Source organism: Lepidochelys olivacea (genome assembly GCF_965140295.1).
Source record: "Lepidochelys olivacea isolate rLepOli2 genome assembly, chromosome: 7".
Taxonomy (NCBI): Eukaryota; Metazoa; Chordata; order Testudines; family Cheloniidae; genus Lepidochelys; species Lepidochelys olivacea.
This window is the reverse complement of record NC_140417.1, coordinates 48,177,096-48,191,526: the sequence shown is the minus strand read 5'-3', so window position 1 is coordinate 48,191,526 and position 14,431 is coordinate 48,177,096. Positions and strand designations below refer to the sequence as shown.

Genomic DNA, 14,431 nt, shown 5'->3' with positions numbered 1-14,431 from the left:
CAGCTCCCTGACTCTACCCCAGGGCTAGTTAACTTGGTGCCAACTCCTCCTGGGCCACTAGTGAATCTAACTGCCTCGGGTGCTGCTTGAATCTGCTGACTGCAGTCGGCTGTGCTGCAAGGAGCATCACTCTAGCTGGTTCAGAGCAATGCCTCTCTGGACCATGTCAACAACATTAGGAGCCAGCACCAAACCACGTTGTTCCTCCAACGCAGCTTAGCCATTGTGCGGAATGCCTACCTGGCTCCTGGATGAAGATGCCAACCTCACTGCACATCCCGGGCAGCGGGGTCAAATCCAGCCTCAAACATCTCAGGTGATGGGGACACCACAACCTCCTCTGCAACACATCCCATCACCTGGGAGCCTTGGAATTAATGCATTTCTCTCCATTAGCTCATATGGACTTGTCTCTGTCTCTGTCACAGGGGATCACGGTATCGGCTCAGACCAACGAGCCATCTAAGGCTGGTACCTAGACCTGATGCTTTGTTAAGCGCAAGAGACCCCACAATGAACAGTGTCAGAATGCTCTGCCCAGTGGGGAGGGTTCGTCCCAGCTGTTGTCAGGAGGAGGTGGTGTGACTGAGCCATCCTCTGGGACTTACAGAGGGGCAAGGGACTCTTCTGGTAAATGTCACGAGGGGCTCTGGCTTAGGCTAAGGACTGGGGAGGTGCTATCTGTAGCACCTACCTCCACCCAGTGGGACTAGTTACAGGACAGGGAGCTGGCCTTAAAAGCAGGGCTCATGAGAAAGAAGGAGGGTTGCTCGGCAGCCACGCAGGGACTGAGCGCTAACTGGGCTCCAGATAGGCAGCTGTACTGAGCGGCAATACACCTGGGGCTTCTATGCACGCGTTCCCCACGCTTCTTTCCCATCTGACACCAGGGTTCATCAGAAGACAGTGATGCCCAGGCAGACCAAGTGTGAGAACTCTCCACCTCTAACCACTCATGACAAGGCCCAAGGCCAGTCTGCAACACCGGACACACTGCTGGTCCAGCCACTCCACTGCCTTGCTTTTCACTGAAGCCAGTCCCTAATGCTGCGGAGGGAGGTGGTCCCCTCTCACCCACCAAGCACCTGTCTGCGCATTAGCACTGGATGAGGAGGACGGAGAGCTCCAGAGGACCAAGTGGCAGCGAAGGTGGGCCAGATTCCAGGGCAGCAGGGTGACACATTCCCTTTCCCAGTATGTGAAGCCAGCTGGGGGGAGGGACAGCTCAGTGGTTTGAGCATTGGCCTGCTAAACCCAGGGGTTGTGAGTTCAATCCTTGAGGGGGCCATTTAGGGATCTGGGGCAAAAATTGGGGATTGGCCCTGCTTTGAGCAGGGGGTTGGACTAGATGACCCCTTCTAACCCTGATATTCTATGATTCTATCCATCAGTCCCATGGCAGAGAATGAACCGCTGCCTCCCTCTCTTTACAATCCAGCAAAGCTGAGACAGGAGAGATGGGGTCTGCTGAGGGTCCCATCCCACCCTTGGCCTTCCAATTCCCCTGCCCCCTTAGGAACCGAGCCAGTGTGTCTCAGCTGCAGCAAGTTCCGCAAGCTACAGGTATGTCCGGCAACAGGAGCTCCCGGCGCTTGGCCCCCCTCTTACTAGATCAGGTGGTTGTTTGACGCTGAGCTCACAAACTGGACATGGGCCAGGGCTGCTGTTTGACAGCGAGACGGAGACCAGGGGAGAGCAGCCTCAGACCAGTGGCAGTGACACTAGGGCCAGCACACACAATCCCACGGCTTCATCTGAGCCATCAGGCTGGGCGGCTGACATTCTCAGCGTGATCTGGGAGAAACCAGCTGCACCATTGTGAGTGGCGATTGGGGATCTATTTACCTACCGTTCTGCTGGGAAGGGAACTGCCCACCCAGCGTCAGTTTGGGGAAACTCTCCAGCAGAAGTGCGGCTTACAGAGGGAGACAGAGAGGTACCAAGCAGCCTCCCATCACAGAGCAGTGGGGGTGACAGAACCCCAGGGCAAAGCGACAGAGTGGTTTTGGTGCAGTGCCGCTAATCGTCCAAGGCTATGCCTCGGTGCTTCAATGGCCGGAGGCAGATGGGACCTCCCCTAGGTTGGGGAGTCTTTGGGGTCAGACCCATCTCTGCTACAATCCCAGCTCCCTTGAACAGGGGGGTGGGGTCACTCACTGTAGCACGCTTTGCCAGGGAAAGGTACATACTCTGTCTTCCACAGGCCACGCCATGGAACTGCATTGATGGGATGTTCATGCAGGGGCTCAACAGCTCTACATTTACGTCAGCCTGTCGAGCCCCCAGACTCCGGTAGTTACAGGCTCTGCGTTATTTTTCATAAACCATGAGTTGCACAAAGACAGTAATAGAGAGAGGAGAGCTAACACATGAGTGCAGCCCTCCGTCCTTCCTTCGAGATCTTTACACCCAGGTCGGGGGGCTCTCTCTAAAAGACACGCTCTGGCTCAGTCAGGAGTTATTGACTGGATAGGAAATTACAGGGTGGAGCTCTCTGACCTACGTTATACAGGGGTCAACCTAGGCGATCGGAATTGTCCCTAGAAATTGAGGAGAAAGCGGCACTCACAGCCTTTGTAGATGTCCGTAGGGATCTGCACGGCGGCATACGAATAGTTAACCTTGGTTTTGAAGTTCACATCTTCGGTAAACTCCAGCTTCAAGGAGTTGGACTTCTCCCTTTCAATCTCTTCTCCCTCTGGATCGTCCTGGGAAGGGAACAGAACACAGCTTGTCAACACACCGCCCAACCTGGGACAGGCAGAGCGAGCGGCGGGAGGGCTGAGTGGGGGTAGCGCTTAGCCCAGGGCTGCCCAAGTGCAGCGAGATCCCATGGTGGTCTGGCAGCCAGAACCACGCCACACATCAGCACTGCGTGGGGCAGATGCAGGCACCCGGGCATGTCAGAATGCTCGAGTTGGCATGGGACTGTGCAGCTGTAACCCAGGGGCTGGCTGGCTCACCAGCCCTATCACCCGCCAGCCCCAGCGCATGGTGTGGAGACCAGCCAGGCAAAGCGATCACATACTCAGGGGTGCTAAGCAATTCCAGCTCTAGTGCGGTGATTAAATTTAACCCCTCACTGCCCACCTCCTAATCACATCTGGAGGCACAGACCCAAAGAGCCCTGGCCAGAGCATTCGAGGCACGGGGCTTAGAAAGAAACCCGGTGCTCTCCCCAGAAAAGGCAGGTCGAAGCCCCGGGGGCCCAGCTTCAGCTCTGAGCAGGGTGTTATCCTGTAGGGTTGGCTCCAGGCGGTTCGTGCCAAGAGCGCGTCTCTCTTTTGGGTCAGTCCTTAGAGACCACAGGGGCTGGTTTTCCAGGTGCGGAGTCCACACAATGGGTAGTGGTGTAGCCACTAAGCTCTGCTGACACAATCAGACCCACGGCTTCTTTCTGCTTCTTTCTGCGTGGACGTTACGGCTCCCATGGCACTTTTTGGAAGAGGAGGGGGTTTGCCCTCCTGTCTTGGAGGATATTTCCCTTCCCCTCCCCCCAGCCATTGCGCTCTGTGACCTTTGTTTCCCTGTCACCCCAGAAGCGTCAGCATTTCAGTCAGGCTGCATGCACCGCGTTCGTAAAGAGCCTTGGGCTCCTCTGAGATGGAAGGCACTATCAACATCACAACACTTCATATTACCATGGCCGCTGGTGTCTGAGGAACGCCAGGAACAAGTTCCCCAGACACAGTCAACCGGCATAATTTTCTGCAGTGACTCAGCCCACATCCCATTCCTTACAGTGCCCTCTGCTGGGAGAAGCTGGGAGAACATTATCCCCCAAAGTGCCTCCTACTGGGAATGGAGTGGCTGGCAGCTCCCTACAGTCTAAGTTCCTCTCCCATTCCTACAGCACCTCCTACTGGGAGAAGTCAGGGCAGGCATAGCTGGGCGCTCCCCGCACAGCCAACGCTCCTGTGCTATTTCCTACAGTGTACCCTTGCTGGAAGAGGCTGAGACTGGAGTAACTGTGAGCTACCTAATGCCAATTTCTCCTCCATCCCCGCAGTGGCGATGGAGCAGCTATCAGATCCCTCCAGCTTCTCCTGTTCCCCAGAGACGAGCTTGGAGCTTTGTGTATCAACTCGTGCAGGTGGAGATGAAGAGGGAAGCTGGCTGTGTGCGAGGACAAGCCAGTTCCTGGCTCGCTCCTCAGCTCCGTGTCACCTTGCCTCTCTGTTTTCAGTGGCACCGCAGGTATTAAATCAGACAAAAAATAAAAACCACCCTGAAAATCAATTAGCAGCAAAAGGCGACTATCAAAGAACAAATTAAAACTGAGTGTGGCTTAGCGCTCTGTCAATAAGCAATGCAAACAATATTTAATTATGGTGGAGAGACAGTAAATTCCCCACTGCTGGAGCTGGAACACACTGGCTCTCTTTCACACTCCACTTCCCTCTCCCTTGCCGAGGCATTCTGCTGTATCCTTGGCAAGGAAACTGAACGAAGGGACCTGTTGTTGTTTAGAAGGAGATTTAACCTGTGAAGAGGCAAAAATTCTCCTTTCGGAGCAGCAGCGCGGGGCTGGGCTCCGATGTCTTGCTGGCCCAATGCAGGGGTCTCTGGAGAACTCCATGCATGCAGGGACAGGGGAAGATCAGAGCCGAGATGCAGGCCTGAGAGCTGAGCAACACCCTGTGGCATGTAGGGATGCAGATCTCAGCACAATGGCCAGCAAGGGGCAAGGAAGCAGAGCGGGACGAGGGACATGCTGGCCGCCGCTTCCCGCAGCCCCCATTGGCTTGGAACGGCGAACTGTGGCCAGTGGGAGCTGCGATTGGCTGAACCTGCAGATGCTGCAGGTAAACAAACCGTCCCGGCCCGCCAGTGGATTTCCCTGATGGGCTGCGTGCCAAAGGTTGCTGATACCTGTTACAGTCCATTCATCCAATCCATACTTGTTTAACTTGCTGGCAAGAATACTGTGGGAGACCGTATCAAAAGCTTTGCTAGTCAAGGTATATCACATCCACCACTTTCCCCATATCCACAGAGCCAGTTATCTCATCATAGAAGGCAATCAGGTTGGTCAGGCATGACTTGCCCTTGGTGAATCCATGTTGACTGTTCCTGATCACCTTCCTCTCCTCCAAGTGCTTCAAAATGGTTTCCTTGAGGACCTGCTCCATGATTTTTCCAGGGACTGAGGTGAGGAGCTGGTGTGTAGAAGGGGCTGGGCCCACCTCTTCATCAGATTCTGCACCCCCTTCAACGAAACTACCACAGCCACGCTTAAATACCAGCTAAAGGAAAGAGAACCCAGATGTGCTCCTGAGCTGTCTGGAGAGGAGCGAATTCTCCTCGAAAAGCAGCTTGATGCCTGTCCCATTCTGCCTGTTCCCAGACTGAAGTACAGATCTCTGAGCCCATATGAGACAGGCTGATTGCGGTAGCAGAGATCATCCTGGGGAAAACGATAAGAGAAGTGATTGGAAGAGAGATCCACCCTGGACGCTGCTAGCTGCTTCAGCAGAGCTGCCAGTTTGATCCGCTGCATGGCTTGGGAAGAGCATGTTAGCATGTGGAAGGAAGATCTGCCCCAGGGGACACGGGGGAAAGAGATGCAAGCTCCTGGCTGACATACAGAACTAGTAGAAAAAAACTGTCCATTTCCCACAACAAATCTGCAACTAAAGGAACATTCTTCACTTTGTTCGATATATGTGGCTTTTTCAGCAAAATGAAAACTGAATATTTCCCAGTTTTTGTTTTTTCTTCTTCTTCTCTCTGTTTTCCAATTGGAAAAGGGGGTGGGGAAAGGAAGGAAGAGGGGAAAATCCCCCCAAAAGGGAACATTATTTTGTTGAAAACACCTGAAAATTTCAATGGAAATTAAAAGCTAAAAACATTTAGATTTTGCTCAAAAAAATAAAGGTTTTTTTCCCCACTAACAAGGTCTTTTTGGCTAGATATTCAGAAGTGTCCTGTAGCTCCCCTGGGGGTTCTCTACTGTGCCCATCACTGGGGTATCCTATCCTTTGATACATTCCTCGTGAACAGTGATGCTCGAGGAATTCCTGTCGGCCTTGATTTCTTCCCTTCCTTGCGGAGATGAATAGTCTTGGCTCCGGTCCCTTTGCTAGCTGGGGCTTTTGCTTTCAAAAAGAGATATTTCACATCAGTATCAATTTTTCTCCTCCTTTCAAACACAACGGCTTTCACAAATGGAACAGTCCTGGCAGCCCTATGTGCCGGCCTTCCTGCCTCACTACAGTTCGACCTCTCAAGTGAACGCAGTCTAGTTTACCATTGTCAGAGCTTCCCTCTTAACACTGTTTTTCAGAGCATTGATCGAATCCTTCATGGCAGTACCCAAACCACTGCTCAACTGGGACACTGGCAACCTGACATTCCCCATATTGTCTCCTGCCATTCTCAGAAGTGTGAGCTTCCTCCCAGCTAATGTCAATGACAATCCCAGCCCAGCCAGCAGTGCCCTGTCGATACCAGGTAGCAGGAAAGCAGCATGTATGTCCTCACCCCACCGCCAGACAGCAGCAGTCATTGCTTTGGGCTCTACGTGTCAATTCTCCACATGCTAGCGGAATTCCCTCCTTGCCCAAATGCAGCAGCCCCTACCAGGAAGATGCTGCAACCTTGGGGCAGGTTTTCAAAGGCCCAAAGAGCAGTTTAGCATCTGGATCTCATTGACAATTGGGTGCCTAACTCCCCTTTGTGCCTCTGAAATTCTCCCCTTGACCATGGCTTTACTTGCAGACTGGATGACCCGTGGCCTGCAGGGCTAGGTCATACAACATCATCAGAGACGAGGGCAGAACCAGGGGTAGGGTGTAAGCCAGTTTCTGCCTAGTGGAGGGCATGGAGACTCACTGGGGGTGGAGGGGAGATTGTCTCACATCTTCCTCTGAAGCATCTGGTGCGGGTTACTGAAGGAGCACAGGTCTGATCCGGTCTGGATGCCAAGAGACAGGCTTCTGAGGCCCCACACAGGATCCCTTTCCCCATATGCATAAGCGGTGCACTCTTGGAACTCAGGCATACATGCCTGAAAGGTCCCTGGATGGATCCTGCAGGCAGAGGGTGGAGAGGAGGAATCCAGGAGTAACAGCTCCACACAGAAGGCTGCTCCAGCTCTATTCCAGGGTTTCACTCTCTGCCCAGGCAGCCCCAGACATTGGCATTCCAGCAGGAAGATGCATGCCTGGGAAGAGTCCAGACTGCATAGGAAATGTCCATGGGCAGCGTACTGGGGTGGCTGCTTACTGAGCATCAGCTTGTGGCCAGGGGTCACCCTGCAACCATCCTACCCCCGTAAGCGCCCTCCTGTCGGCCCCATAAGCACTCCCCACATTCTTGGGACTAGTGGCACCCCACCCGGGGCAGGTTTAACAACAGAAAAGGTTCAAACAATCCCCAGTGAGTCCCCGGAATAAAGTCCATAAGAAAAAAGTTCATCCACAGCCCTGGTTCTTCTGCCCCACATCGAGCTCCTCCTCTGTGCCAGTCTGCCCCACACATAGCTGCCAGTCCAAACCCTTTCTGGAGCTCAGCCCCGTGGAGACAGGCTATATAGCAACTTCCTCCAGAGAGCTCCTGCTGATTGGCTGGGAGAGAGGGGAGCCACGCCCACTCTACATTCTACACTGATCCTGGGCCCTTAATTCCTCAGGACCACTTCCCCTCTTCTGCTACGATGCCATTTCCTGGACCTCTGTTCACTCCAATGCCCTGGAACGGGATCTTCTGGTCTCCTCGACACTTAAATCTGGCCCCCTCGATACCCAGCTAGAGACAAGTACTTCCTCCAGTTTCCAATCCAGCCTGGCACACAGGGAGCCCCTTCCTTGCCTTCCCGAACTACTGCCCTTCCAGAGTCCAGTCTGACTCTGATTCCACTGGGCTCAGTCCTGCCAGCAGGCACCGGCTCCAAGTGCCACCATCTGGCACTGTGACAGTCATCAGACACAGCTGGCAGCTGCACCAGGTAGAAGCAGTCCCCTGCCCTCCCTAACCTCTCTGGCTGGGATTCCTGGCAGCCCCCTTTGACCAGTGCCTCCAGGACATGAGGCTCCTTCTCTACGGACTGGAGAGAGACTGCTGTCTTCTGGCAGTAAGGCCGTAGGCTCCCTGTGCTCATCGAGGTCCAAAAGCTGGCCAGTGCGCCTGGGGTCTTCCTCCTCATCAGACAGGGGCTGGCCATCTGCTCTGTCAGGTACAAGGTCAGCACACTGCTCTTGCTCCTAGGGCTGTTGGTGCCTTCTCCCCAGAACAAGCAATCAGCTCCCACTGGGGATCAGCTCAGGTCCAAACTGTGCCTTCCTCCCTCCCAGACAGCTGGCATGGCAGATCTTGAGTGAACCACCCAATGACCACAAGATCCATTAAGGGACTAAGGCACCCAGCCAGGTTTATTGTCGACAAAGCATGATACTAGTATCTCACAGGCTCTACCGGATCACTAATACATGTATGCAATGTATACAATGGACTAGCTCAGTGAATGGCGGGACTTTCCTCCCTAAGGCCAGACAAAGATAATCCCTCTGAGATACATCTTTATACCCCAATACTAACAAGTTCGTACTGCTCCTTTGACATAGTTAGTTACTACCCCCTGAAGGCGCTAGTTATCACCCATCACCTTGTACATGTTGGTTCAGTCAAAACATCTCTATTACATACCGTCATCCTGACCGTATCTTTTAGAAGTGGCTAGTGTGTTTCTGTTATCCTTGGGGAATGTTTTTGTACCATCCTTGGTATTGGGATGTTCTTGTACCACTTGATATCGGGAAGTGTTTGCGTGGGTACTCTGTGACTAGCATTTCTTAGGAAAGTGTATTTCTACAATATCAGAATTCTGTTCTTGCTGAATTCTGTGAGCAGGCCCTACCTCATACCACGCCTCTGATACAAGGGCTTATGTCTCAGGCTTTCTTCCTACTACAACCCCTGCTCCTGATTCCCTCCCACATTATAACCAGCGCAGAAGGCTATTCCAGCTGAAAACTGCTTTGATTTCCCATTTTCTTTTTACCACGCCTGCTGATTGGTTGCTCTGGGCATTTCACGCAGCTTGGGACAAGGAATAGGCTGGTCAATTTCATGAGTGTCACTAGTCAGTTTCCAAGCCTTGCTCCCATCTGGCGTGCAATGGTGGGGGAAGGCTACATCTCAAAAAAAATAAAAAGCCATTTTAACTGAATCTTGGTTTTTGCAAGACCTCAGTTTTGGGCCTAGAGTACTTGAGTGTGCCCCTGTAAGCTTGAACTTTGCACCCACAGCAGCACCTGCTGCTCCCTGGTGAACTGCTCCTCCCTTCGGCACCCATGGCTCTAATTACCCCAGCCAGTGCGCTGAGGTCATGTCTACACAAGGAGCTCTTTTGCCAGCATAGTTCAGGCAAACGCTGCCCCCAGCGAAATAAGCTATCCTGGTAAAAGCGCAGCATTGCCAATATAGCTGTTTCTGCACTTAAGGTTCCTGCTGACAAGGCTCTGTCAGTCAGGGTGACACCTCGTCATGCTCCTGACTGACACGTCTGCAGTGTAGCCCTGGCCTGAGTTATCCAGCTTGGAGCTTCTCTGTCTGAAAAAAAAAACCAGAAGAGCCCTGCAAGTGCCAGAAGAACTCAACCTCCTCCTCCTTGCCGGCATGGCCATGACGTCCTGGGATTTGCGAGGCCAAAGCTCTCATTCCATCCAGAGAGAGAGCCATCCGCGCTGACCTTTGACGCTGAGTTCCGGGCGTGGCCCATTGACACCACTGGATGCATCAGCCAAATAGATTACTGACTGAGATGAAGTTACACCAGGAATGAATCCGGCCCACAGACGTATTAAAGAGAAGCTCCCAGTGGGCCCCTAACCTCACAGATAGCATACCGGAGCCACGTTCCTCGTGTGCATCTTGCTCAGTGGCAGAGGGAAGCAGAGAGAAGGGCGTGGCAGGGGAGTGAGGCAGGCTGCAGCCATGGTGGCGCAGCACTGAGCTGTTCGGTAGCAGACCCTTGTGAAGCTTTCCAGCTGACCCTTCGCAGACCGGAGCAGGCAGCACTGCTTTCCCCACTACTCTAGTGGTGCACACCATTTGCTGCTGGGCAATCTGCAGTGTGACACGGAGAACGGCTTCCAGGGCAATTTGGCTGGCGTTTGAAGCCTGTCTCCTCCATCATTCCTCCCCTGCTCCAACATGCCTCGAGAAACTGGAGTGCCTGCTTTGTGTAAGGGGACTGTTGCCCCCTTACTAATGTTCCGTGGGGGTATTTTGGTTGGCTAGCTCCCAGTACTAAAAGGGAACGGGTCTATGGGAAATCAGGACCCTGAGACTGATAGTCCCCAGGAACAATGGGGAGAAGCCAATGCTCCAGGTCAGCGTGAATGACAGGGCGGGCAGGCTAATCAGGGAGTCAGGAGGCCAAGGAGGTCCCGTCCTCTGTGTGAGCTGGAATTGCCTGGGTCAGACAGAGTGGGGCCAAGCTAAGGAGAAAGCAGGGGCCCGAGCTAAGCTGGGGAGCAGAGCCATGCCAGATCCAGAGGGACCAGAAAAGCGGCCCAGAGAGAGCAGACCCTGTCCTGGGAGCAGAGTTGCAGCCCCAAAGCCAGAGGCACAGCCCAGAGAGAGCAGACTTGCCCTGGGAGGAGAGCTGCAGCAGCCAGAGCCAGAGGGGCCAGAAAAGCAGCCCAGGAAGCAGGTCAGTGCTGGGAGCAGAGTCACAGAAGCAGCCTGCAGAGCAGACCTGTCCTGGGAGCAGAGCTGCAGCAACCAGAGGCAGAGGGGCCAGAGAAGCAGCCCAGGGAGCTGGAGGCAGAGCAGCAGCAGCAGTGCAGAGACCGAGGGGTGGAGCTGGAGCAGTCTGGAGCTGGGTGCGGTGAGCAGCTGGGGAGACCGAGGGGGACCCTGGGCAGCGGGCCCAGCACCGGGAGACGCCTCAGCCAAGAGGCTCTGCAGGCCAGGCTTGGATCATAATCCTGACAGGGCGGGGGCGACACTGGGAAGAAGGGTCCCACCATTAGAGCCTGAGAGCGTGTGGCCACCACCAGAGCAAGTGTCCAACCCACAGCGTCCCTGCAGCACAGCCAGGGCCTGAGACGAAGGCCTGGGACTTACAAGGAACAGACTGTGAACGGCCCTGACATTCCAGAGACACTGTTTGTGATGTTCCCTGTCACAGAGCAGGGTGATGTGTTTCCTTTTACCTTTCCCATTTTCCCTTATTCTTTTTAAAATTAATTGTTGATTAAATAACGTGTATTTGCTTTAACTTGTATGTAATGGTCAATGGGTCAGAGAAGTGCCCAGTGCAGAGAGAGTACCCCAGAGTGGGGACACTCTAGCCCCTGTCCTAGGTGACCACAGCAGCTTTGGGGGTTGACCCCACCAAGAATCCTGGGCCCAGCCTTGTTGGGGTTATGAGGATTCTGCCAGATAGGAGAGTGTAAGGGCAGTCCTCAAGGACAGGGAGGCCACTGGGTAAAGGAAGTGAGAGCGAGGACTCAGATCCTTTCACTAGCCCACTTCACCGGGGTAGTGCAGAAGCCAGGAAAGTTCCCCACAATAGCGGGACTATTCCCCCGCTTACATTTGCAAACGCCAACTGGTTGAGAGTTAGCTTTCTGCCAGGCCTGGCTGGTGCCGCAGACCCATCTGACAGCGCGGCAAAGCACAAGGACACGCTCTGGCTGGGGCTCGGGCCTGATGATTATCACAAGCCCAGGGGATAAGATGCTCATCTGATTTCCAAGGTTTTGTCCTTGCTCCTAACCATGTCACTCTGGCATCGAGGAAGGCTGCCAGGAGGGGAGATATAAACAGAACTCCAGATAACGCAGGCTTGGCTGTTGTTCCCCTCAATGCACAGATCTTCACCTGAAGGCTCCCTTTGATTGCAGCTGCAATCACTCATGCACTTGAGACACTTGAAGCAGGCCTGATATCAGGTCCTTGGCTGCTTATCCCAGCCAAGCGCAGAAAGGGGAACCAGAAAGCTAGTGCAGCACTGTCTCCGGAAAGGAAGCAGCACCATTTGCCTCACTGGTGGCAGCATGCTGCATTACAAAGCCAGTGTCCTGGGCCAACAGATGCAGCACTGCATGGTCATCTTGATCCCTTAATCCCATGGCCAATGAAGCACTGGGTTTGGTGTAGGTCTACAAAGAATTCAGCTAGGAAGGGGATTTAAAAGCTCCTTTTCTGAGCAGCTGAAACAAAGGAAGCCAGCCCAGAGGTGGAGCTAAGAACCAGGTCCAGGATATGATGGGGGCACTCTGCCTTTGTAAAGGAATAGACGTGGCAACACAAGCCAGAGACCGCTAGGAAAATACAAGTGGAAGCCACTCCCAGCCCAACTCAAGAAGGACATGTTAATTCCCCAGCTCTCTGTTACAACCAGCCAATCATGGCTGTTTCCTGGCTGCCTCTAAAACATGCCACACGTCCAGTGAAGAGAAAATTAATAAGCTAATGAAGCTGATGGAGGGGGCCAGGGCTGCAACTAACAAACAGCGATCGCGAGGCAGAGGTTGGGATAGGAGCACAGCAGCAGAAATGCAGAAATCACCCCCAACCCATGGCAATATCTGGACACGGCTTAGCATGCGCTGAGGGCACAGTGCACACAGGATTAGCTGGGTGGGCTGCAGGCCAAGCCTGAGGTACACTGGGAAAGCAGTGGGGGGCAGGGGCCGGCAGGACTGGAAGTCAGGATTGAGGGGCACTGGCAGAGCTGGGTGGCGAGGGGGAGCCCAAGGCTGGACTAGCAGGAGCTGCAGGTCAGGACAGGGGCTCTGGCAAAGATGAAGCTCGCCCAGTGCTGGCCTCTGCCATCTTGGCTCTAGCTAGTAACGTGAGTCTCTGACTTTCACGAATGCTGAACATTACCCCGACCCCTCGAAAGAAACTTAAATCCAGCCCTAGGAATAGGTTGGCGCCCACGAGCAGCTCTAAGATGGCACTTGCCTTGCTCCCAGGCTGGAGCATCCCCTGGTGACGAAGGCTCATTAAGCGTGCAGCTTATTTATCGCTGCAGATGCTCCAGCCTGCACTGGAGGCAGCGAGCACAGTCCAGCTCTAAGGACAGCCCCTGCTCTCCCCATGGCATTGTGCCAATTATGGCGTCTCACTAGCACAGGCAAGAGAACAAACCACTCACCCTCCAGCTGGCCTCAGCTGACGTAACTGGGGTGGGGTGGAAAGAGGAAAGGCAGCGACTGACCCCTGCAGGTGTGAAAGGGATGTGGGGGAGCCGAGGGGGATGACAGCTCTCCTGTGCATTGGTTCCCCTTCTTACACTACTCACTGAGGCACAAACGCCCAGCGCCTTCCCTCCCCATCCCCAGGCATTTCGGGGACAAGTTGTGACACAGCAAGGACAAGCAGAGGGCAATCACCCTGCCCCACCTGCTGGAAAATATCATCTCCTTGCTAAGGCAGGCAGGTTGACAGCGGCAGAATGGTCCTGTCGCTCTCTGCACAGCACCGGCTCGTAAGCACCAATGGCCGCCCTCGCCATCCTCTGCTCCCCAGGGCAGTGACCCTGGACGAGCCCTGATGCTGACTCTCCTCCTGAGAAGGAGCAGGGCTCTGGAGGCTGCCAAGACACCTCCAGGACAGCAAGGAGACGCTGCCTGCTGGCTATGGGTGTCTCCTCCTCTCAGGTGCTGACTCCTTAGGAGCCCTGTTGCACCCCTCTGGATCTCAGCTGGCTGAGGGGTCAGCACTAGGGCAGTGTGATCAGCCACCACAAAGAGAACATGCCTCCCAGACTCGGCTGGAGGTCAGTTGGCTGGAGGTCAGTTAGCTTGGAGGGAGGGTCTGGTCCCTTCACATGAGAGGGGAGCAAAAGGCAGCGTTCTGAGAATCTGCAGGCCCGTCTCCCCCAAATGTTATTGGTGTTGCAGAAAGGGAATAGGCCCGAAGTGAGCTTGCCCATGGAAGGTCGCCTTCCTGTGACTCTGACTCCACTTCCTGGGGTCCTCTCCTTGCTCTTTCAGAAGAAGGTCTGTGGATACATCCAAGAGTCCATAGGGCTGGCGTGGGGGAGAGGCTAATCTGCCCTCTCCGAGAGGTTAAACCCACTTCCTGCCATTTCCAGCGCTCGCAATGAACCAGCAGATCTCCTGCTCATGCTGGCTCTACAAATAGCAGGTGCCTGCTGGAAAGATGAGGCACAAATGAATGAAAGACGCTGGGGAAAGCCTGGGGGCCTGGCCTATCGACAGAGAGGAGCAGCTGTGTTCCCAAGCTATGGTCCTTTGGTAGCACTGACCTGCAGGTTGTTCCTGGGTGTTCCTCTGTGCCTACGAGAATGGTGCCTTCTTTCATGATCTGCCCGCTGCCCAAGGCAGATTGCCTGTGCTGGAGGTTGGCTCATAAGCGTAATCTACCCCACAAGTACTCATCTGCGGTGTCATCCAGGGGCTCTCCCAGGAGCAATCAGATTTACTCTCGGTTTCCTTCTGAAATAAGC

General features: G+C 54.2%; 1 protein-coding gene across 3 annotated transcripts in view; it reads right to left on the bottom strand.

The window, feature by feature from the left end:
* The window catches only part of CACNA2D2 (calcium voltage-gated channel auxiliary subunit alpha2delta 2), a 598,918-nt gene that overhangs the window by 137,883 nt on the left and 446,604 nt on the right, over positions 1 to 14,431 (bottom strand). For all 3 annotated transcript variants that reach the window (XM_084635197.1, XM_084635195.1, XM_084635196.1), the window contains exon 6: positions 2,570 to 2,708. In XM_084635197.1, coding sequence (XP_084491323.1) covers positions 2,570 to 2,708 — 139 coding nt within the window. The remainder of the gene's footprint in view (positions 1 to 2,569; positions 2,709 to 14,431) is intronic.